Source organism: Oncorhynchus mykiss, chromosome 30, assembly GCF_013265735.2.
Source record: "Oncorhynchus mykiss isolate Arlee chromosome 30, USDA_OmykA_1.1, whole genome shotgun sequence".
NCBI lineage: Eukaryota > Metazoa > Chordata > Actinopteri > Salmoniformes > Salmonidae > Oncorhynchus > Oncorhynchus mykiss.
Window position 1 is genome coordinate 41,453,810 of NC_050570.1, and position 23,675 is coordinate 41,477,484.

Sequence of the window (23,675 nt, forward strand, 5' to 3'; positions counted from 1 at the left end):
ATATTGAGCAGGGCTAGAGTCTCTACTGTGAAATAAGACAATAATCACTAACCAGAACAGCAATGGACAAGGCATACTGACATTAAGGAGAGGCATGCGTAGCCGAGTGATCATAAGGGTCCAGTGAGTAGTGAGGCTGGTTGGAGACACGGCAATTTAGACAGCTAGCGGGCCGGGGCTAGCAAGCTAGCAGAATGTCCTCAGAGGGACGTCGCGATAGGGAAGTCTGTTTATAGCCTCCTCGTGCGTTTACTTCGGTAGACCAGTCGTGATGAATTAGTAGGGTTCCGTGCCAGAATAGCTTTAGTGGCCCAAGAAATTGTCCGATGGACCTATTCAGCTAACAGCCGATATGCTCTAGACAGCTAGCGGTCCGTGGTTAGCAGGCTAGCAGATGGGCATTCAGGGCATGTCGCGACGGAGGGGCCAGTTGAATAACTCCCTCAGGCAGATTACATTGGTAGTCTAGTCGTGAAGGACCAGCGGGGATCCGCACCGACAGTAAAATGGGTCCAGGCCAATTGGCAAAATAGGTATAGTAGCCCAGGAGTGGCTGATGGAACTCTTCAGCTAGCCGGGAGATGGGCCTAACATGGGCTAGCTCTATTTTCTTCTGTTGAAGCCATTCTGTTGTTGATTTACTTCTGTGTTTTGGGTCGTTGAGCTTAATTTGGCGGACAGATAGCCTAACGTTCTCATACAAAATGTCTTGATAAACCTGGGAATTCAATTTTCCGTCGATGATAGAATGCTGTCTAGGCCCTGAGGCAGCAAAGCAGCCCCAAACCATGATGATACCTCCACCATAGTTTACAGTTGGGATGAGGTTTTGATGTTGGTGTGCTGTGCCTTTTTTTCTCCACACATAGGGTTGTGTGTTCCTTCCAAATAACTCAACTGTAGTTTCATCTGTCCACAGAATATTGTGCCAGTAGCGCTGTGGAACATCCAGGTGCACTTTTGCAAACTTCAGATGTTTTTTTGGACAGTGGTGACTTCTTCAGTAGTGTCCTCACATGAACACCATTCTTGTTCAGTGTTTTACAGTGGGGAGAACAAGTATTTGATACACTGCCAATTTTGCAGGTTTTCCTACTTACAAAGCATGTAGAGGTCTGTAATTTTTATCATAGGTACACTTCAACAGTGAGAGACGGAATCTAAAACAGAAATCCAGAAAATCACATTGTATGATTTTTAAGTAATTAATTTGCATTTTATTGCATGACATAAGTATTTGATACATCAGAAAAGCAGAACTTAATATTTGGTACAGAAACCTTTGTTTGCAATTACAGAGATCATACGTTTCCTGTAGTTCTTGACCAGGTTTGCACACACTGCAGCAGGGATTTTGGCCCACTCCTCCATACAGACCTTCTCCAGATCCTTCAGGTTTCTGGGCTATCACTGGGCAATAAGGACTTTCAGCTCCCTCCAAAGATTTTCTATTGGGTTCAGATCTGGACCTTGAGATGCTTCTTGTGTATCAGCAGTGTATCAAATACTTGTTCTCCCCACTGCACTGTATTGTAAACTTGTCAACAAAGATGTTAGCATGTTCCAGAGATTTCTGTAATTCCTTAGCTGACACTCTAGGATTCTTCTTAACCTCATTGAGCTTTCTGCGCTGTGCTCTTGCAGTCATTTTTGCAGGACGGCCACTACTAAGGACTGTAGCAACAGTGCTGAACTGATGAACATCAAGGCTTTTAGAGATACTTTTGTAACCCTTTCCAGCTTTATGCAAGTCAACAAATCTTAATCATAGGTCTTCTGAGATCTCTTTTGTTCAAGGCATTTGGTTCACATCAATCAATTCTTCTTGTGAATAGCAAACTCACATTTTGTGAGTGTCTTTTATAGGGCAAGGCAGTGCTAACCAACATCTCCAATCTCGTCTCATTGATTGGACTCCATGTTTGCTGACTCCTGACTCCAATTAGCTTTTGGAAAAGTCATTAGCCTAGGGGTTCACATACTTTTTCCAACCTACACTGTGAATGATAAATGAAAAATACAATATTTTTTTTGTGTTATTAGTTTAAGCACACTATGTTTGTCTATTGTTGTGACTTAGATGAAGATCAGATCAAATTTGATGACCAATTTATGCAGAAATCCAGATAATTCCAAAGGGTTCACACAACTTTTCTTGCCAATGTAGATTCCAAAGACCATACTAAGTACTTTCAACCTTACCTCGGCATAAATTAAGAAAATTTGTCGAAAGATTTGTGCTTTTGACTGAACGAGTTGAAAAGATCCGAGACAGTAAAAAGAGCCTAACTTCCCATCACTAGTAGCCTACTCATCGCTAGGTTAGTCATGTTAGCCTAATCTGCTAGATTGGAATTATCCAGTTAAGGATGCTGAGCATAATCAATCCCAGATCGATCAGATATCACTATTTGCCAAATATCTTCAGTGGTTGATCCTTTTATGAATCGCATAAAGGTAATTCAAAGGAGGGTTTCTCATTCCTTGCTGAGTTGTAGAAAATGTAAGATATTTCAAGTTATGATAGAATTGGCTAACAATGGAATTAAATAGTGGTCTAATAAGGCAAATATATTATGTTTGACTTGCCAAATCCATCAAGATCAGGAAGTCAATACACTTGACACACCACTGCACACAGCAATCTCGCAAGGGCAGAATGTCAAAATGGTTAAATAGGCTATGTCCTACATAATAGGCCTAAGGTGTTTGTATTGTAACAAACATGCAACATAGAGGAATGCCTGTTATTTTCCCTCTTACCTTGAAAACAGTATCATCTCATAAATCCTAGAACATATGTAATCATATGCAGAAGTATGGTTCCATTGTGTACTATGAGCAGGAGGTGTAAACACGGTCTCTCAAAAACTACGCACCCCTGTAGTGTAATTCAACTACTAGCTTTGATAGTGTAGGAAGTCAGAAATTTGGGGGGGACAAATCGAAACCTGAAATGTGGCTCATGGGTTGTATTAGAGATATTGCTATAGGCTAGCCTACCTATCTGACCTCAAAGGCGTCCCATGAGAGTCAGTGATGTAAAGTACTTAAGTAAAAATACTTGAAAGTACTACTTAAGTAGTTTTTTGGGGTATCTGTACTTTACTTTTTATATTTTTTATTGACAACTTTATACTTTACTACATTACTAAACTAAACAATGTACTTTTTTCTCCATACATTTTCCCTGACACCCAAAAGTACTCGTTACATTTTGAATGCTTATCAGGACAGGAAAATGGTCTAATTCACACAATTATCAAGAGTACATCGCTGGTCATCCCCTGCCTCTGATCTTGCGCACTCACTAAATACATGCTTAGTTTGTAAATTATGTCTGAGGGTTGCAGCATGCCCCTGGCTATCAGTAAATTTAAAAAATAAGAAATTGGTGCCGTATTTGAAATTATTCATACTTTAACTTTTACGTTTGATAACTCAGTATATTTTAGCAATTACATTTACTTTTGATACTTAAGTATATTTAAAACCAAATACTTTTAGACTTTTACTGGGTGACTTCCACTTTTACTTGAGTCATTTTCTATTAAGGTATCTTTACTTTTACTCAAGTATGACAATTGGGTACTTTTTCCACCACTGGTCACAGTAGGGGAGATAAATTGCAGATAAACCCCAGAGAAAAGTAACCAGCAGATATTTCAATTCCTTTGGAACGCTTTATGCATATGCAGTAGGTACGCTACATGTTAGGTACGCCCATTTCCAAAAGTGCCGCCCTGCTTCCATCTTGGTTCTTCCAGCAGCACAAACGACGACGTTATTTACGTATGGTAATGAAGAAACCTTCAAAATAAAAACCCACAACACTCCACATTCCCTAGTCCCCCATGAAATGACAGATATAGATTCTACAGACCCTACTAAGTACTTCCAACCCCGCTTTTACCTATTTTACCTGTTTCTCTATAATGCAGTATGTATTTCATAAACAGTGTATAGCATTGGTGGCAATGGAAAGGAAAGTGCAAAGTGCTGCTGGATATTTACGACACAGTTCCCCTCAAAAATAAAACATATTTGGTTAGCAGAGATCTTACTGAATAATTTCCACCCCCTCTAGCTGAGACATGTAGTATGCCCAATATATATTTTATATAGCCTACAATTAATTGCATTGCTGTGAATGGAGTGGGTGGACTAAGGAGTCACCAGTACTCTGTATTACACCAGTTGCCCAGCACAAGAGACTAGATGTAAATTCTTAGATTCCAATAATTCAAATAACATATATTTTTGTATGTTATTAAAAGTGTATTATGTTAAATACACAATAGCTTTCCAAGTACCAGTATTTGTGTAAGCTTTAATCCATTTCCCATTGTGCTCTGTGATTGGTGTGTGTAAAATGTCTCCACTCGAGGGCGCGCAAAGACTAGGTTGTTTGTTGATTCTCAAACTGGACATTTGCGAGATTTTGTGGCTGGTGGTCTGAAAAAACTGAGGTGGATTTTTTTAAACATTTAAATATCACCTATTTGTGGCCTATAATACAAGCTATGAATTACATTTCCACCAAGCAACCATACCAAATAGGATTTGAAAAGTCTGGCAATGTAATATAATACACGTTAAATGTGGACATTATTCGTTGACCAGTACTATTAAATTGATTGAGATTCAGTCATTATCAAGTAAGATTAACATTAGCAACATAATATGGATTTGTTAAATGAATTAATAGCAAATTCAGCAGTCACATTACTGCAATATCTATAGCCTATCCTATATCTTCTTGAAACCTGAATAACATTTTTAAAATAGTGTGTTTCCTATAGCTTAATTAATATTCGCTTGATTGAGATGGCTCATTGTGATCAAAGTCATCATCACAAATATTTCCACTGGTCAATCCATTTTTAATCTATCGATAAGCATAACGCTTCGATGGGTCGACGACACCACTTGGTGAGCGAATAATTTAGGTTCTCACGCTCAAGCCCACACCCAGTAGGCCTACTATAAAACGTGTCCTCGCTGCAAACAGCTTCATTCACAGCCTTAAACTGGAAAGAAAAACAGAGGCGCGCTATTGGTAAAAGGCATTGGAATGAACAGAAGCATATCGGCGCTTTTATTTCTGTCTCTAGGCATAATATTTGTCTGCGAAGGAGGTAAAAACATGATGGGAGAGTAATTATGAAGCGTTGGTGCTGTCTAAATGTGTTTGTTTTCTATCATCGTATTTGCAATGTGTTAACAAAATGTTTCACTCTTTTTATATTTGATTTTAGTTCATCTAATTACTTTTCTATCAGCTATCGAACATTTTGAGCGTTTTCTTTAGGGCTATATAAATTGATAGCCTTTGCTATATTTGTTTATAGCCAATCTATGTGAATTATTTGATATGTAGGCCTAGGATCAGGTTATTCTATTGTATGTACATCGAAACAATCAGACAATTCCATGTTTATGTGATCATAATTTTTTACACTTTGTCTAACTTAAACAAAAATGTTTTTATGCAGGCAACCCTTGCTGCTCACAGCCATGCCAGAACCGTGGCGTTTGTACGGCCATGGGCGCCGACGACTATGAGTGCGATTGCACACGCACGGGATTTTATGGCCACAACTGCACACAACGTAAGTTATATCCTATATAAACAAATCAACATTTTAAAAAAATCCTTTATTTTTGTTCTCCCTAGACACCTTCTTAATATGCTTTTTTCTTGATTTAACAGCTAAATTATTCACGTGGATTAAAGTGTCTCTGAAGCCAACCCCGAACACAGTGCATTACCTCCTCACCCACTACAAGGGGCTCTGGAACATCATCAACAGCATATCATTCCTCAGGGATGCTATCATGAGATATGTTCTGACATGTGAGTTGAGTTCAATAGCATCATACAGTAGACTTGATGAGGTTTTCTCTCCTGCCATTTGACCATGTCAAAACTAGTGATGTTTTGACATGATGATTTTGCTTAGTCAAAACTAGGCCATTCAATAAGTAGGGCTACTAATACAATAACATACAAAGTCATCACAGTTTATTTGGAATTCATGTTCATGACTTGAGCTCTCTCTGTCTCCAGCTCGCTCTCATCTGATTGACAGCCCCCCGACTTTCAATACAGACTATGATTATAAAAGCTGGGAAGCCTACTCAAATCTCTCCTACTACACACGCACGCTCCCTCCTCTGCCCAAGGATTGCCCAACTCCTATGGGAGTCGTAGGTAATCCAACTCTCTCTTTCTCTCTCTCTCTCTATCCGAACCTGTTCTCTCAGATTTTTGAACAATGCCTCACCTCCATAGCTTCATTACGTCATGCACATGCCTGACAGTCCCTGTAGTGTAGAGCTGGCTACTTGCCTGAGGTTTACTGTGAAGGAAAGTCATACTCACTGAGCCACACCAAAATCCATGTGGCATTCCCATGCCACTTTTGGTTTGGTGGATATAGGATCAGGTTATTCTATTGTATTGGCAATATATTTCATTTAATGATAAAAACAAGCACAATCTCCTGTATCTTATAAAACTACAACATTTAAAAAAGCAAACCTCTAAATTAAACCAATCTCTCTGCTTTCCTCCATCCAGGTAAGAAGGAGCTGCCTAATGTGGAGATGCTGGCAAAGAAGCTCCTGATCAGGAGGAAGTTTATCCCAGACCCTCAGGGCTCCAGTCTGATGTTTGCCTTCTTTGCCCAACACTTCACCCACCAGTTCTTCAAATCCGACCAGAAGATGGGGCCGGCCTTCACTAAAGCCAAGGGCCACGGCGTGAGTACCAATGCTGGACAGCACCAGCACAATAACAGCACATAATAGACCAGCACTGAACATTACAACATGGTTTTGCCCAGGGATCAAATGACAGGGGGGCTAGTGGGGTCTTGGCAACCCTGGTCTCACCGTAGAGATTGAGTTAACTGAAAGAAGACATCTCTTATGTATGTAGGTCTACGTACTGGGCATTTGGAAAGTATTCAGACCCCTTGATTTTTGGTACATTACAGCGTTATTATAAAATTGATTACATTATTTATTTTTCTTATCAATCTACACACAATACCCCATAATGACAAAGCAAAAACGTTTTTTTTTATTTATTTTTTTAGAAATGTTTGAAAATGTATATAAACAAAACAGAAATACCTTATTTACATAAGTATTCAGATAGGAGACTTTCTATGAGACTCGAAATTTAGCTCAGGTGCGTCCTGCTTCCATTGATCATCTTTGAGATGTTACTACAATTTGGAGTCCACCTGTGGTAAATTTAAATTGATTGGACATGATTTGGAAAGGCACACACCTGTGAATGTAAGGTCCAACAGTTGACAGTAAATGTCAGATTAAAAACCAAGCCATGAGGTCAAAGGAATTGTCCGTAGAGCTCCGAGTCAGGATTTTGTCATGGCAAAGATCGAGGGAAGGGTACCATTTCTGCAGCATTGAAGGTCTCCAAGAACACAATGTCCTCCATCATTCTTAAATTGAAAAAGTTTGGAATCACCAAGACTCTTCCTAGAGCTGGTCACCCAACCAAACTGAGCAATCGTGAGAGAAGGGCATTGGTCAAGGAAGTGACCAAGAACCTGATGATCACTCTGACAGAAATCCAGAGTTCCTCTGTGGAGATGGGAGAACCTTCCAGAAGGACAACAATCTCTGCAGCACTCCACAAATCAGGCCTTTATGGTAAAATGGCCAGACGGAAGCCACTCCTCAGTAAAAGGCACATGACAGCCCGTTTGGAGATGGCCAAAAGGCACCTAAATGACTCAGACCATGAGAAACAAGATTCTCTGGTCTGATGAAAGCAAGATGGAACTCTTTGACCTGGAGGAAACCTAGCACCATCCATATGGTGAAGCATGGTTGTGGCAGCTTCATTCTGTCGGGAGGTTTTTCAACAGCAGGGACTCTGAGACTAGTCAGCAGAGGGGAAAGATGAACGGAGTTAAGTACAGAGAGATCCTTGCTGAAAACCTGCCCCAGAGTGCTCAGGACCTCAGACTGGGGTGAAGGTTCACCTTCCAACAGGACAATGACCCTAAGCACACAGTCAAGACAATGCAGGAGTGGCTTCGGAGCAAGTCTCTGAATGTCCTTGAGTGGTCCAGCTAAAGCCAGGACTTGAACCCAATCGAACATCTCTGGAGAGACCTGGAAATAGCTGTGCAGCGACACTCCCCATCCAACCTGACAGAGCTTGAGAGGATCTGTAGAGAAGAATGGGAGAAACTCCCTAAATACTGGCGTGCCAAGTTTATAGCGTTACACACAAGACTCAAGGCTATAATTGCTGCCAAAGGTGCTTCACCAAAGTACTGAGTACTGATATTTAATGTTTTAATTCATTTGCAAACATTTCTAAAAACCCGTTTTTGCTTTGTCATTATGGGGTATTGTGTGTAGATTGAGGGAATAATTATTTAAAAATCAATTTTAGAAGGCTGTAACATAACAAAATGTGGAAAAAGTCAAGTGGTCTGAATACTTTCAGAATACACTGTATGTAGGATCTTAAATTGATCACCCGGTTGCAGGAGAGCTTTCCTGCAATGTAGGAAATGTAAACTTTGTAGTATATTTGAGGTTTAAAAAAGCTTCTGAAGTTTAATTTCCATTTTGAAAACGCAGACTTTATTTTCCCTTACTAAAAATGTGTCAACCCTTACAAAAATATCCATTAATTATAATCCACATAATAATCCACTTTTCCTGTTGCTGCAGGATTATTTTCCTGCTGTAGCAAATTTACTCAAATTAAGATCCTACGTCTGTATGTGCTTGATTTCCAGGTGGACCTGGGTCACATTTACGGTGATAACCTTGAGAGGCAACACAATCTGCGGCTCTTCAAGGATGGCAAGCTGAAGTTTCAGGTACTGGACAGATCTTGTCAACTATAAATAACCTTGAACATCACTGAACAGATTCAGTTTGTCATATTCCCAGCTGACTGTCTCTTCTCTTACCTTTACTCTCTATAGGTCTTGGAGGGAGAGGTGTACCCACCTACAGTGAAGGAGGTAGGGGTGGATATGCACTACCCTCCCCATGTCCCTGAGTCTCACCGCTTCGCTGTGGGTCATGAGGCATTCGGCCTGGTGCCTGGTCTTATGATGTATGCTACCATCTGGCTGAGAGAACACAACCGAGTCTGTGATGTCCTGAAGGAGGTACATCCGGACTGGGATGATGATAGGCTCTTCCAGACATCTCGCCTCATTCTCATTGGTAAGCAGTCTAATCGAGCAGTATGTGAAGAGAGATGTATAGGACTTGCTGCTTATTATCACAAGGAAGCCATGTGGTCAGATCCTGCAGATCTTACATTGTCTATTGTAGCTTGTGCCCATCAAATATTGCATTTATTTGCAAATAGCTATTATATTGTATGCAGACCCAATGTTCTACAAAATTCTATCCAGACCGAAAATTCTATTGTATTTCGACCTAATGAACCAAGTGTGGACCCATATTTACAGCAGTGCTCATTGTTTTCACTTCCTCTCTATGAGTCTGACCACAGGAAGTGGCATTCTCCTTTTACATGAAGTCCTTGATAATAAATCAAATCAAACTTTATTTGTCACTTGCGCCAAATACAAGAAATGTAGACTTTACCGTGAAATGCTTACTTTACAAGCCCTTAACCAACAGTGCAGTTTCAAGAAGAAGAAAATATTTACCAAGTACACTAAAATAAAAAGTAACACAATAACGAGGCTATATACAGGGGGCACCGGTACCGAGTCAATGTGTGGGGGTACAGGCTAGTTGAGGTAATCTGTACATGTAGGCGAAGTGACTATGCATAAGTAACAAACAAACAGCGAGTAGCAGCAGTGTACCAAAGGGAGGGGTGTCAACGTAAATTGTTGATATTATTGTCGATTTTATGAATTGTTCAGCAGTCTTATGGCTTGGGGGTAGAAGCTGTTTTGGTCCTAGACATGGCGCTCCGGTACCAGAGAAAACAGTGCGGTAACAGAGAAAACAGTCTATAACTTGGGTGACTGGAGTCTCTGACAATTTTATGGGCTTTCCTCTGACACAGCCTATTATATAGGTCCTGGATGGCTGGAAGCTTGGCCCCAGTGATGTGCTGGACCGTTCGCACTACCCTCTGTAGCGCCTTACGGTCAGATGCTGAGCAGTTGCCATACCAGGCAGTGATGCAACCGGTCAGGATGCTCTCGATGGTGCAGCTGTAGAACCTTTTGAGGATCTGAGGACCCATGCCAAATCTTTTCAGTCTCCTGAGGGTGAAAAGGTTTTGTCGTGTCCTCTTCACGGCTGTCTCGGTATGTTTGGACAATGATGTGGACACCAAGGAACTTGAATCTCTCGACCCACTCCACTACAGCCCCATCAATGTTAATGGGGGCCTGTATGGCTCGCCTTTTCCTGTAGTCCACGATCAGCTCCTTAGTCTTGCTCACATTGAGTGAGAGGTTGTTGTCCTGGCACCACACTGCCAGTTCTCTGACCTCCCTATAGGCCGTCTCATCTTTGTCGGTGATCAGGCCTACCATTGTTGTGTCGTCAGCAAACTTAATGATGACGTTGGAGTTGTGTTTGGCCACGCAGTCGTGGGTGAACAGGGAATACAGGAGGGGACTAAGTACACACCCCTGATGGGCCCCAGTGTTAAGGATCAGCGTGGCAGATGTGTTGTTGCCTACTCTTACCACCTGGGGGCGGCCCATCAGGAAGTCCAGGATCCAGTTGCAGAAGGAGGTGTTTAGCCCCAAAGTTCTTAGCTTAGTGATGTTCGTGGGTACTATGGTGTTGAACGCTGAGCTGTAGTCAATGAACAGCATTGGAGTGTGATTGAGATTGAGTGAGCAAGGCACTTAACCCTAATTGCTCCTGTAAGTCGCTCTGGATAAGAGCTCTGCTAAATGACTAAAATGTAAATGTAAAATGTGTTAATGTCAGTTAACAAAAGTTGTAGATCGGTCACTGTGTAAATAAGCCTAACATGACAGCAGTTTAATGGCGCCAAAACAACACTTGAGAGTTGATATCACTCTGTGATATTATGTCAAAATTGACTTTATGGAGATTTTTAATCTCTTGTAAAAGGAATTTTGTTCCAGTGGGACAACCTGAAGTAAAGAGTAGAAGCATGCATATATAAAGAAACAACAAAGGTGATAACTAATTGCCCCTCTCCTTGCTCCTTGCTGTAGGTGAGACCATCAAAATTGTGATCGAGGACTACGTGCAGCACCTGAGCGGCTACCACTTCAAGCTGAAGTTCGACCCAGAGCTTCTCTTCAAAGAGCGTTTCCAGTATCAGAACCGCATCGCATCAGAGTTCAACACCCTGTACCACTGGCACCCACTGATGCCCGACTCCTTCCACATCCAGGAGCAGGTCTACTCCTACCCACAGTTTGTCTTCAACACCTCTGTGGTCACCACACATGGAATCACCAACCTGGTGGAGTCCTTCACCAAGCAGATTGCTGGACGGGTAAAGAGGCACTTTCTGTGTGGGATTTAGGTTGTACACTGTGGGCTCTGGGTGGCTGCTTAAGGTGTGGTTCAGAATTAGGAATGTAAATGGGGCCTGGTGAACCAAGGTTGAAATGTGGGTGAATGATAATGGTATTGTTGCATGTTATTATGTGAGTTTTAAGCAGACTTGATATTTTACTTTAGTGCTTACCCTGAGGGAATGTCAGTCATTGAAAATAAAGAGAAACTCGTTATTGAAGGCTGGTCGACTTACATCTTGTACCTCGTTCCTCCTTAGGTTGCTGGAGGTCGTAATGTCCCCCCTGCAGTGCTAATGGTGGCTCTGAAGTCCATAGAGAACAGCAGACAGATGCGCTACCAGTCCCTTAATGCCTACAGGAAACGCTTCTCCATGAAGCCATACATCTCCTTCGAAGACCTCACAGGTGAGAACCACCATTAGCATCACAGCTATTACATAAACCCTTATCATCCTAAGCATTGGGATTGAGTATATAGTGATAAGATTGTAATGCAGTGATCATTTAGTGTAATTCACTTTTTAGAGTAGAATTAACAGTAGAAGGTGTGACATCCTGTGGTATACTGCTTTCAATTAAGGCCTGTAAAGGGAATGGATGGAAGGTCATTAAAATAGTAATAAAATTAGCCTGGGCAGATTTGAGCCTGCTGCTGTAAGTTATATTGGAGCAATACTGAGCTCCTTTTAAGGGAGCAAAGGCAAACAGATGTGTACTTTAGTTAAAGATAGTGTAAGCAGTTAGTGATGTCAGAGAGCCGGGTGTAAACAGGCAGAGGGGCGTCTGGGAGGTCGACAAACTGCACTGCCTCACACAAGGCCTGCTGCATTCCTCTCAGAAAGAAGAAGCTTTTCTTTAATGACAGTGTGAGAATAAACAAAGTGTGTGTGTGTGAGAGAGTGTCTCTTGCGCTTTTTCACACAGAGGGAGTAAGAGTGAGAGAGAAAGATGTTGAATGAGTTTGAAGTACTATGTGTACTATGTGTATTGTATTGCATCAAGTATGCAAACTCAATCTCTAAATGCTTATGAAACAGCTCTCAAATTGTATCGTTTTCACTAACACTTGTTCTGTAGACAAAACAAGACACGAGGTCAGATGTAGATACATTACATCAGTGTGTCGTCATCATAATGTCCACGTCAGCTTAGTCAGACTGAGATAAGCCAGGTTGAGTAGAGTACCTAACATAACCCTTTCTCCCAGAAGCCAGACTGAGTAATGTAAGATTTCCCTCTCTCTCTCTCTCTCTCTGTTTCTCAGGGGATAAGGAGATGGCTGCAGAGCTGGAGGAGATGTATGGGCATGTGGATGCTGTGGAGCTCTACCCAGGCCTGCTGGTGGAGAAGCCAAGAACCAATGCCATCTTTGGGGAGACCATGGTGGAGATGGGTGCCCCCTACTCCCTGAAAGGCCTGATGGGAAACCCCATTTGTTCGCCAGAGTACTGGAAGCCCAGCACCTTCGGTGGGAGCATCGGCTTTAACATCATCAACACAGCGTCCCTACAGAGGCTGGTGTGCAGCAACATCAAGGGCCCCTGCCCTTTGGCATCCTTTCATGTGCCCGACGTAAAAGACAATGGATCCAATGTCAATAATTCCAGTACGGCACATTCGGGAAGTAACGATCGCAACCCCACAGTACTTCTAAGAGAAAGAACCACTGAGCTCTGATAAGACAATTCAGCATTTAAATGTATAAGCATTTAATGTATTTATTTATGTTAATATTTATTTAATTTATTGTATTCTGGAAGCGTTATTGAGAAATGTTGTTGAGAACATTTTTTTGTAATGTCTCATTGTTTTGACATGACTTTTGTAAGTTTAAAGAAAACCAATCCTTACGTTTGGGTTATATTTATTCTAAGAGCTAATTTAATGTATTCTGTTATTTTATTGACATCAGAAATAGCACTAGCAATATTGTTTATGTTTGTCATTTTACTTTGTTTAACAACTGATACTTGAATTCAACACGTTTAGTTGACAACATGACTCTAACATTCCGTCTTAACTGCATGTTACAATGTTACATTCCACCTAACTTAGAGCTGGTTCTCCACTTATTGTGCAAGGGAAAAGCTAGTTAGGTATGTAAAGTCCATTGTACTTTGATACTCTAACCCTTAAAGTATTTTCTTTGTGTATTTTTAATCTTGAGCTGACTCCTTATTGTTCTAATAAAACACTGTCTATAATGAAATACATGACTCCATTATCTTTTCACATTTGCTAAATGACACTGCAGCAGAGGTTGCTATTCAGTCCGCTTATTCCATCACTGTGATATCCTCATTCATGTCTTTTTGTTTAAGTGGGTACTTTGTGCAAAGATAAAACATGTAGTTAAAGAGGTTCTTGTCTCAGTGCTGCCAAACCTCCCTCTCTCCCCTTTTCTGTCCTCCATATGTGACCGACCGCCTTGACTCGGTCTTATGTAGCAAAATTTGTTTTTTTACATTGAATAAAAGCAGAGACTAAATGGTATATCATGCACTGCATTTGAGGAACATTGGGAAAGTAATTCTGCTATCAAAGTTGATAAACTTATAACCTCACTTTCGAGAAAATGGCCTTGACTGCTTTGGTACCTGCTGGAGAGCTCTTATCTACACCCATTCAGCATCGTTCACTCTCTTAAGCTTTAGCTCCACCAATCTCTTTAAGGGTTGATCAAAGTATTCTGTCCTAACAACAGCAGTCAAGCACCCAATCTAACTGGCTAACAGTTGTCGCAGTGACATTCTATTCTAAAGGACACTTGCATAGTGGAGTCTTTTGTTAAGGCATGTAGCTAGCTAGCTAAACAATGAACCCCAACTCATTACGTTACTACCCTGCATAAACCTGCAGGTACCTAACCAACCAGGTTCCATGTTAACTAGCTAACATTAGGTTATAACTAGCCTAGCAAATGGCTCTGAGAAATTAATAATAATATACACGTAATGTTGTCTAGTGAGCCAGCCATCGCACGCTTGCTAGCTAGCTAACAGTACACTTGAACTTGAAATGAAAACAACTTTGTCAAAATTAGAAACAAGTAACATCTGAAAATGTGGCTAGCTAGACTATTTTACACGTATACATAATGGTTGGACACTTCTCCCTGTCATGGATGCCCTTGGTTTGAAAATGGAATCCGGAGACAGGCATTTTCTCCATCTCCTTAGCTATCATACTCTAATTCCACTGATTTCAAAACTCGGTCCTCCAGAAAGTGGAGAGCAACACTTATGCAGTTCTATAAAGCAATATATATATTTTTTAAAGCAGCGTTAGACAGAATTACCTACACATACTAACCAGCTCAAATAGACATAAGCGTGATATATGGCAGACCAATCTGAACTCATTATCTCAGCCAATCATGGCTAGTGGGAAGGTTGCTGACCTTTTCTGTGGCTAAACCAACTAGGCTCGTAATTTAACAATTTTATTTATATTTACTGATGGCATACAAGTTTGTTATTAAGGCTCATGAAAGTTCACCTGTTTCAGAAGGCCTTTCTGCCCAAAAAAACGCATTTAGATAAAAAATGACTCTTGTGACCCACGATATACGCCTGTTTTCCATGAAACGGGACACATATCTGCTGTAGGACCTACAAACTTAGATTGGGATGAACACACACACACACACACACACACACACACACACACACACACACACACACACACACACACACACACACACACACACACACACACACACACACACACACACACACACACACACACACACACACACACACACACACACACACACACACACACACACACACACACACACACACACACACACACACACACACACACACACACATACTTTAATAAGATAAGACAAGTGCCTAAGAAAAACAAGGTGACATGCCCAAATGACTATCGCTCTGTCGCACTCACCTCAGTCATCATGAAGTGTGCCAAGAGTCTGGTCATGGCCCACATCAAGGCCAGGCATGCTGGACCCACTCCAATTTGCCTATCCACCAACAGACCCACGGAAGATGCCATTTCCATAGCTATTCACACTGCAGTAACACATCTGGACAAGAGGAACATCTATGTGAGAAAAAACTTTATTGACTGCAGTTCAGCATTCAACCCTATTGTTACCTCCAAGCTCAAAACCAAGCTCAGTGCCCTGGGTCTGCACACCACCCTCTGCAACTGGATCCTGGATTTCTTGACGGGTAAACTACAGGCTGTGAGGATTGGCAACAACCCCTCTTCCACACTGACTCTTAACACAGGGGCCACCCAGGGATGTGTCCTCAGCCCTCTGCTGTACTCCCTGTTCACCCACAACTGCATGGCTTAGCACGACCCCAACTCCATCATCAAGTCTGCTGACAACACCAAGGTTGTAGGCCTGATAACCAACAACGACGAGTCAGTCAAAATGGAGGAGGCAAGTGAACTGAAATGGTGGTGCAAGGACAACAACGTCTCCCTCAACGTCAGCAAAACAAAGGAGTTGATTGTTGACTTCAGGAAGCAGAGGAGGGAAAATTCCTCGATTCACATCAATGGGACTGCAGCAGAGAGAGTCAGCAGTTGTAAATCCCCCTGTGTCCACATAACCGAGAACGTTACATGGACCAATAACACCACCACACCAGTTAAGAGGGTGCAACGGCTGAAGAAATGTGGTATGCCACCCTGGGTCCTCGCCAGATGCTACCGCTGTACCATCGAGAGCTTGGTCCGGGAATTGCTGACTGCAAGGCCCTCCAGGTGGAGAAGACGGCCCTGTACATCACTGGGACTGAGCTCCCACCCTCCAGGACATCTACAATGCCTTCAGAAAATATTCACAGCCCTTTACTTTTTTCATATTTTGTTGTGTTACAGTCTGAATTCAAAATGTATCAAATCAAAAAATTGACACTGGTTTACACATAATACCTTATAATGTCAAAGTGGAATTATGGAATACATTTTTACAAATGAATAATGAATAAAAAGCTGAAATTTCTTGAGTCAATAAGTATTCAACACCTTTGTTATCCTTTTGTGACTAGGGGGCAGTATTTTCATTTTTGGAAAAATAACGTGTCTGTAGTAAATGGGATATTTTGTCAGGACAAGATGCTAGAATATGCATATAATTGACAGCTTAGGATAGAAAACACTCTAAAGTTTCCAAAACTGTAAAAATATTGTCTGTGAGTATAACAGAACTGATGTTGCAGGCGAAAGCCTGAGAAAAATCCAATCCGGTAGTGTCTCATGTTTTGAAAGCGCTGCGTTCCAATATGTCCCTATTGAGCAGTGAATGGACTATCAACCAGATTACTCTTTCTCCGTATTCCCCAAGGGGTCTACAGCATTGTGATGTAGTTTTACGCATTTATATTGAAGAATACCCATAAGCGGCTACATTGCGCAAGTGATCACCTGTTGCTCCCAGAGAGATTCTCGCGTAGCCATTATTCCAATTGGTCCTACTGAAAAACTAATTGTCCCAGTGGATATATTATCGAATAGATATTTGAAAAACACCTTGAGGATTGATTATAAACAACGTTTGCCATGTTTCTGTCGATATTATTATTTTTCGGCGTTTTCGTGACTGCAATTTCCGGTCGATTTCTCAGCCAAACGTGAAGAACAAACGGAGCTATTTCGCCTACAAAAATAATATTTTGGGAAAAAAGGAACATTGGCTATCTAACTGGGAGTCTCGTGAGTGAAAACATCCGAAGCTCATCAAAGGTAAACTATTTAATTTGATTGCTTTTTTGATTTCCGTGACCAAGTTACCTGCTACTAGCTGGACAAAATGCTATGCTAGGCTATTGATAAACTTACACAAATGCTTGTCTAGCTTTGGCTGTAAAGCATATTTGAAAATTTGAGATGACAGGGTGATTAACAAAAGGCTAAACTGTGTCTCTATATATTTCACTTGTAATTTTCATGAATAGGAATATTTTCTAGGAATATTTATGTCCGTTGGGTTATGCTAATTAGTGTCAGTCGATGATTACGCTCCCTCATGCGGGATGGGGAGTCACTAGAGGTATAAGGCAAGCCTAAATAAGTTCAGGAGTTAAACTTTGCTCAATTAACAAGTCACATACTAAGTTGAATGGATTCACTCCATGTGCAAGAATAGTGTTTAACATGATTTTTGAGTGATTACATCATCTCTGTAGACCATGCATACAATTATCTGGCTCTCGCTTTGAATGACGTTCAACTTATAAAGGCTTCATAAAGCCTTCATAATGCCTTCATAAGCACTACATACATGTTACAAAGCATCTGTAACCTTATGTCATGCTTTTTAAAGGGTTATGCTATAAATGTGGCATAACTGTGTGATTTAATCACCAATGTCAAATGTGACATAACCCATTGTGTTGAATATGATATAAACAGCTTTATAAAGGGTGACATGTTGGGCTGAAGGATGGCATACACTCTAAAGTGATGTCATGTTAGTCACATTACACCTAATCTCATTCCCAGACACTTCCGCCCTAATGGGCGGAAGGTCTGGTGGACCAATGCATGAGTTAGTGTTAGGTTTAAAATCAAATTTTAAGAAGATATACATTGTGGAAATGGGCAGGGTTTAGCAATAATTATGACGGTTTTTGACTGTGTTAAATAGTGACGATGACAAATAATTTAATCAGTACGGTCACTCCAATAGAATTATATGGTCTCTCCCACTAAGGCCAACTTGAATGATTGACATCCTAGGCTTACATATTCTACGTGTGCAATATCTTGTGGACAACATTAGACAAATAAACAATTATCTTGATGAAAGCCCCCAACCTAAAGAAATTGTAAGTGTATTTCTTCTGGAACCAAGTTACATGTTCCTCAGTACACAAACACGCACACAACAAAAAATGTCCATACCTTGTGGTGCTGGGCCCAGTCAGGTCTTTGACACATTCACCCACTCCCCTGCTGAAAGATCAGCCACAAAATGTTGGCACCATTGTAACAGGTTGAAGTCAAGCCCTGGTCTCCAGCATGAGAACAGAAGAGGAGTACCTGGTGCGGTAGTCTTAGGTTGGATTACTCTGACACACACACAAACCCAAACGCAAACTTTGCAGGCCCATCAAACCATTTAAAAACCTCTCACACACTACAGTAACCTGTGGATCATGAAATAATCTTTACAAATCAGAAGAACGTTAATAACCTATTTATTGAAACTTTTATGTAATTTCCTATGATACTTAGTTGAGTATTGAAGTGAGTTACCTTCAGTCATTCATAACACATCAATAAAGACTCTATATCACATGACGCTGTACATACAGTTGAAGTCAGAAGTTTACATACACCTAAGCCAAATACATTTAAACTCAGTTTTTCACAATTCCTGACATGTAATCCTAGTAGAAATCCCTGTCTTAGGTCAGTTAGTATCACCACTTTATTTTAAGAATTTGAAATGTCAGAATAATAGTAGATAGAATTATTTATTTCAGCTTGTATTTCTTTCATCACATTCCCAGTGGGTTAGAAGTTTACATACACTCAATTCGTTTTTGGTAGTATTGCCTTTAAATTGTTTCACTTGGGTCAAACTTTTCGGGAAGCCTTCCACAAGCTTCCCCCAATAAGTTGGGTGAATTTCGGCCCATTCCTCCTGACAGAGCTGGTGCTACTGAGTCAGGTTTGTAGGCATCTTTGCTCGCACACGCTTTTTTAGTTCTGCCCACAAATTGTCTATAGTATTGAGGTCATGGCTTTGTGATGGCCACTCCAATACCTTGACTTTGTTGTCCTTAACTTCATATGGCTGCAGGGGCAGTATTGAGTAGCTTGGATGAAAAGGTGCCCATAGTAAACGGCCAGCTCCTCAGTCTCAGTTGCTAATATATGCATATTATTATTAGTATTGGATAGAAAACACTCTAAAGTTTCGAAAACTGTCAAAATATTGTCTGTGAGTATAACAGAACTGATATTGTAGGTGAAACCCTGAGGAAAATCAAATCAGGATAGGGCTTCTATTTTGAAATCTCCATGTTCCATAGCCTCCCTTTGCTCCATTTAAAGGGATATGATTCATTTTCTTATCTCTTCCTCAAGGTGTCAACAGTCTTCAGACATAGTTCAGGCTTTTATTTTGAAAAATGAGCCAGAACGATAACATCGCGTCAAGTGGTCACATGAGTTTTGCTTGCGCAACAGAATTTGGACAGCCATTGTTTTCCCCTCTCCTACTGTGAAAGATATTTGCGGTTCATATATTATCGATTATATATTTTAAAAACAACCTGAGGATTGATTATAATTTTTTTGACATGTTTCTGTGGACATAATGGAAACTATTTGGAATTTTGCGTTTGCGTTGTCGTGACCGCTCTTTCCTGTGGATTTCTGAACACAACGCGACAAACAAACGGAGGTATTTTGGATATAAAAATCATCTTTATGGAACAAACGGAACATTTGTTGTGTAACTGGGAGTCTCGTAAGTGAAAACATCCGAAGATCACCAAATGTAAACGATTAATTTGATTGCTTTTCTGAGTTTCGTGACCGAGCTACCTGATGCTAAGTGTACTTAACGTTTTATTGTGCGATCGATAAACTTACACAAACGCTTTGATTGCTTTCGCTGTAAAGCATAATTTCAAAATCTGATAAAACAGGTGGATTAACAAATGGCTAAACTGTGTTTTCCTATATTGCACTTGTGATTTCATGAATATAAATATTTATAGTAATAATTATTGTATGGAGCGCTATGCTATTCAGCGGTTGTTGATGACACTTACCCCGATAGGGGGATTGCAGCCATAACAGGTTAAACCATTTTGCCACAACTTTCGAAGTATGCTTGGGGTCATTGTCCATTTGGAAGACCCATTTGCGACCAAGCTTTAACTTCCTGACTGATGTCTTGAGATGTTGCTTCAATATATCCAATATATCCACGATATATCCACATATCCACGTATTTTGTGAAGTGCACCAGTCCCTCCTGCAGCAAAGCACCCCACCAACATGATGCTGCCACCCCTGTCCTTCACGGTTGAATGGTGTTCTTCGGCTTGCAAGTGTCCCCCTTTTTCCTCCAAACATAACAATGGTCATTATGGCCAAACAGTTCTGTTTTTGTTTCATCAGACCAGAGGACATTTCTCCAAAAAGTATGATCTTTGTCGCCATGTGCAGTTGCAAACTGTAATCTGGCTTTTTTACTGCGGTTTTTGAGCAGTGGCTTCTTCCTTGCTAAGTGGCCTTTCAGGTTATGCCAATATAGGACCTGTTTTACTGTGAATATAGATACTTTTGTACCTGTTTCCTCCAACATCTTCACAAGGTCCTTTGCTGTTGTTCTGGGATTGATTTGCATTTTTCACACCAAAGTACGTTAATCTCTAGGAGACAGAACGCATCTCCTTCCTGAGTGGTATGATGTCTGCATGGTCCCATGGTGTTTATACTTGCGTACGATTGTTTGTACAGGTGAACGTGGTACCTTCAGGCGTTTGGAAATATCTCCCAATGATGATCCAGAACTGGCTGATTTCTTTTGATTTTCTCATGATGTCAAGCAAAGGGGCACTGAGTTTGAAGGTAGGCCTTTAAATACATCCACAGGTACACCTCCAATTGATTCAAATGATGTCAATTAGCCTATCAGAAGCTTCTAAAGCCATGACATCATTTCCTGGAATTTTCCAAGCTGTTTAAAGGCACAGTCAACACAAAAACACAGATGGCAAGACACGAGGTCAGATGTAGATACATTACATCAGTGTGTCATCATCATTATGTCCACATCAGCTTATTCAGACTGAGATAATCCAGGTTGAGTAGAGTACCTAACATAACCCTTTCTCCCAGAAGCCAGACTGAGTAATGTAACATTTCCCCCTCTCTCTCTGTGTGATTCTCAGGGGATAAGTGTAAGGGATCTCAGAAGAGGAGGAGAAGCGAGAAGGATCAGAGGACCAAAACGCAGCGTGGTAAGTGTCCATAATTTTAATTTTAAAACATAAACTGAACACTACAAAGTACAAAACAATAAACGTGAAATTAATGAAACAGTCCCATGTGCCGACAAACACTGACACGGAAGACAAACACTCACAACCCAAAACGGAAACCCAGGCTACCTAAGTATGATTCTCAATCAGGGACAACAATTGACAGCTGCCTCTGATTGAGAACTATACTAGACCGAACTCAAAAACCAACATAGAAAAACATAGACTGCCCACCCAACTCACGCCCTGACCGTACTAAAACAAAGATAAAATAACAGAACTATGGTCAGAACGTGACAGAACCCCCCCCCCCCCCCCCAAAAAAAGGGGCGGTGGGTCTGGGTGGGTGTCTGTCCGCGGTGGCGGCTCTGGCGCGGGACATGGACCCCACTCCACCATAGTCCTTCTCCGCCTCTCTATTCGCCTACGTGGCCTCTTAAGAGCAGCGACCCTCGCCGCCGACCTCGCACTGAGGACCCTCGCCACGGGTCCCGAATGGACGGAAGATTCCGGCAGCGCCGGACGGACGGGAGACTCAGGCAACACGGACAGGCGGGAGACTCCGGCAGCTCCGGAGTGAAGGGCGATTCTGGCATCGCCGGAATGACAGGCAGCTCTGGCAGCTCCTGGCTGACTGACGGCTCTGGCAGCTCCATGCTGACTTACGGCTCTGGCAGCTCCATGCTGACTGACGGCTCTGGCAGGTCCTGGCTGACTGACGGCTTTGGCAGCTCCTGGCTGACTGACGGTTCAGGACAGACTGGCGGCTCTGGCAGCTCAGGACAGACTGGCGGCTCTGGCAGCTCAGGACAGACTGGCGGCTCTGACAGCTCAGGACAGACGGGCGACTCTGGCAGCTCAGGACAGACGGGCGACTCGGGCAGCTCAGGACAGACGGGAGACTCTGGCAGCTCAGGACAGACGGGAGACGCTGGCAGCTCAGGACAGACGGGAGACTCTGGCAGCTCAGGACAGACAGAAGACTCTGGCAGCTCAGGACAGACGGGAGACTCTGGCAGCGCTGGAGAAGAAGGCTCTGACAGCACTGGACAGGCGGGAGCACCTGTAGGGAGAAGACGGAGATACAGCCTGGTGCGGGGGCTGCCACCGGAGGGCTGGTACGTGGAGGTGGCACCGGATAGACCGGACCATGAAGGTGCACAGGAGGTCTCGAGCACCGAGCCTGCCCAACCTTACCTGGTTGAATGCTCCCGTAGCCAGGCCAGTGCGGTGAGGTGGAATAGCCCGCACTGGGCTGTGCTGGCGAACCGGGGTCACCATGCGTAAGGCTGGTGCCATGTACACCGGCACGAGGAGATGCACTGGAGACCAGATGCGCTGAGCCGGCTTCATGGCACCTGGCTCGATACCCACTCTAGCCCGGCCGATACGAGGAGCTGGGATGTACCGCACCGGGCTATGCACACGCACCGGGGACACCGTGCGCCTCACGGCATAACACGGTGCCTGCTCGGTCCCTCTATCTCTCCGGTAAGCACGGGAAGTTGGCGCAGGTCTCCTACCTGCCTTCGCCACACTCCCCGTGTGCCTCCGCCCAAGACATTTTTGGGGCTGCCACTCGGGCTGCCAGCCGCGCCGCCGTGCTGCCTCCTCATACCACCGCCTCTCGGCTTTCGCTGCCTCCAGCTCAGCTTTGGGGTGGCGATATTCTCCAGCCTGTGCCCATGGTCCCTTGCCGTCCAGAATCTCCTCCCAAGTCCAGGAGTCCTGCGATCGCTGCTGCTGCCCGTTACCACGCTGCTTGGTCCTTTTGTGGTGGGTGTTTCTGTAAGGGATCTCGTCCTCCTCTTCTGAGGAGGAGTAGCGAGAAGGATTGACGGACCAAAACGCTGCGTAGTAAGTGTCCATAATGTTTATTTTAAAACAGAAACTGAAAACTACGAAATACAAAACAATAAATGTGAAATGAACGAAACAGTCCCATGTGGCGACAACCACTGACACGGAAGACAAACACCCACAACCCAAAACTGAAACCCAGGCTACATATGTATGATTCTCAATCAGGGACAACAATTGACAGCTGCCTCTGATTGAGAACCATACTAGGCCAAACTCAAAAAACAACATAGAAAAACAAACATAGACTGCCCACCCAACTCACGCCCTGACCATACTAAAACAAAGATAAAATAACAGAACTATGGTCAGAGCGTGACAATAA

General features: G+C 42.4%; 1 protein-coding gene across 1 annotated transcript; it reads left to right on the plus strand.

Moving 5' to 3' along the window:
* Positions 1-5,071: 5,071 nt before the first annotated feature.
* LOC110521832 (prostaglandin G/H synthase 2-like) lies at positions 5,072-13,711 on the plus strand. The gene is given in 10 exon segments (NM_001124667.2): positions 5,072-5,138; positions 5,496-5,612; positions 5,714-5,857; positions 6,071-6,214; positions 6,584-6,765; positions 8,793-8,876; positions 8,985-9,231; positions 11,193-11,479; positions 11,762-11,909; positions 12,769-13,711. Coding segments are annotated over 10 exon segments (1,830 nt in total). The 5' UTR covers positions 5,072-5,074; the 3' UTR covers positions 13,182-13,711.
* Positions 13,712-23,675: the final 9,964 nt, after the last annotated feature.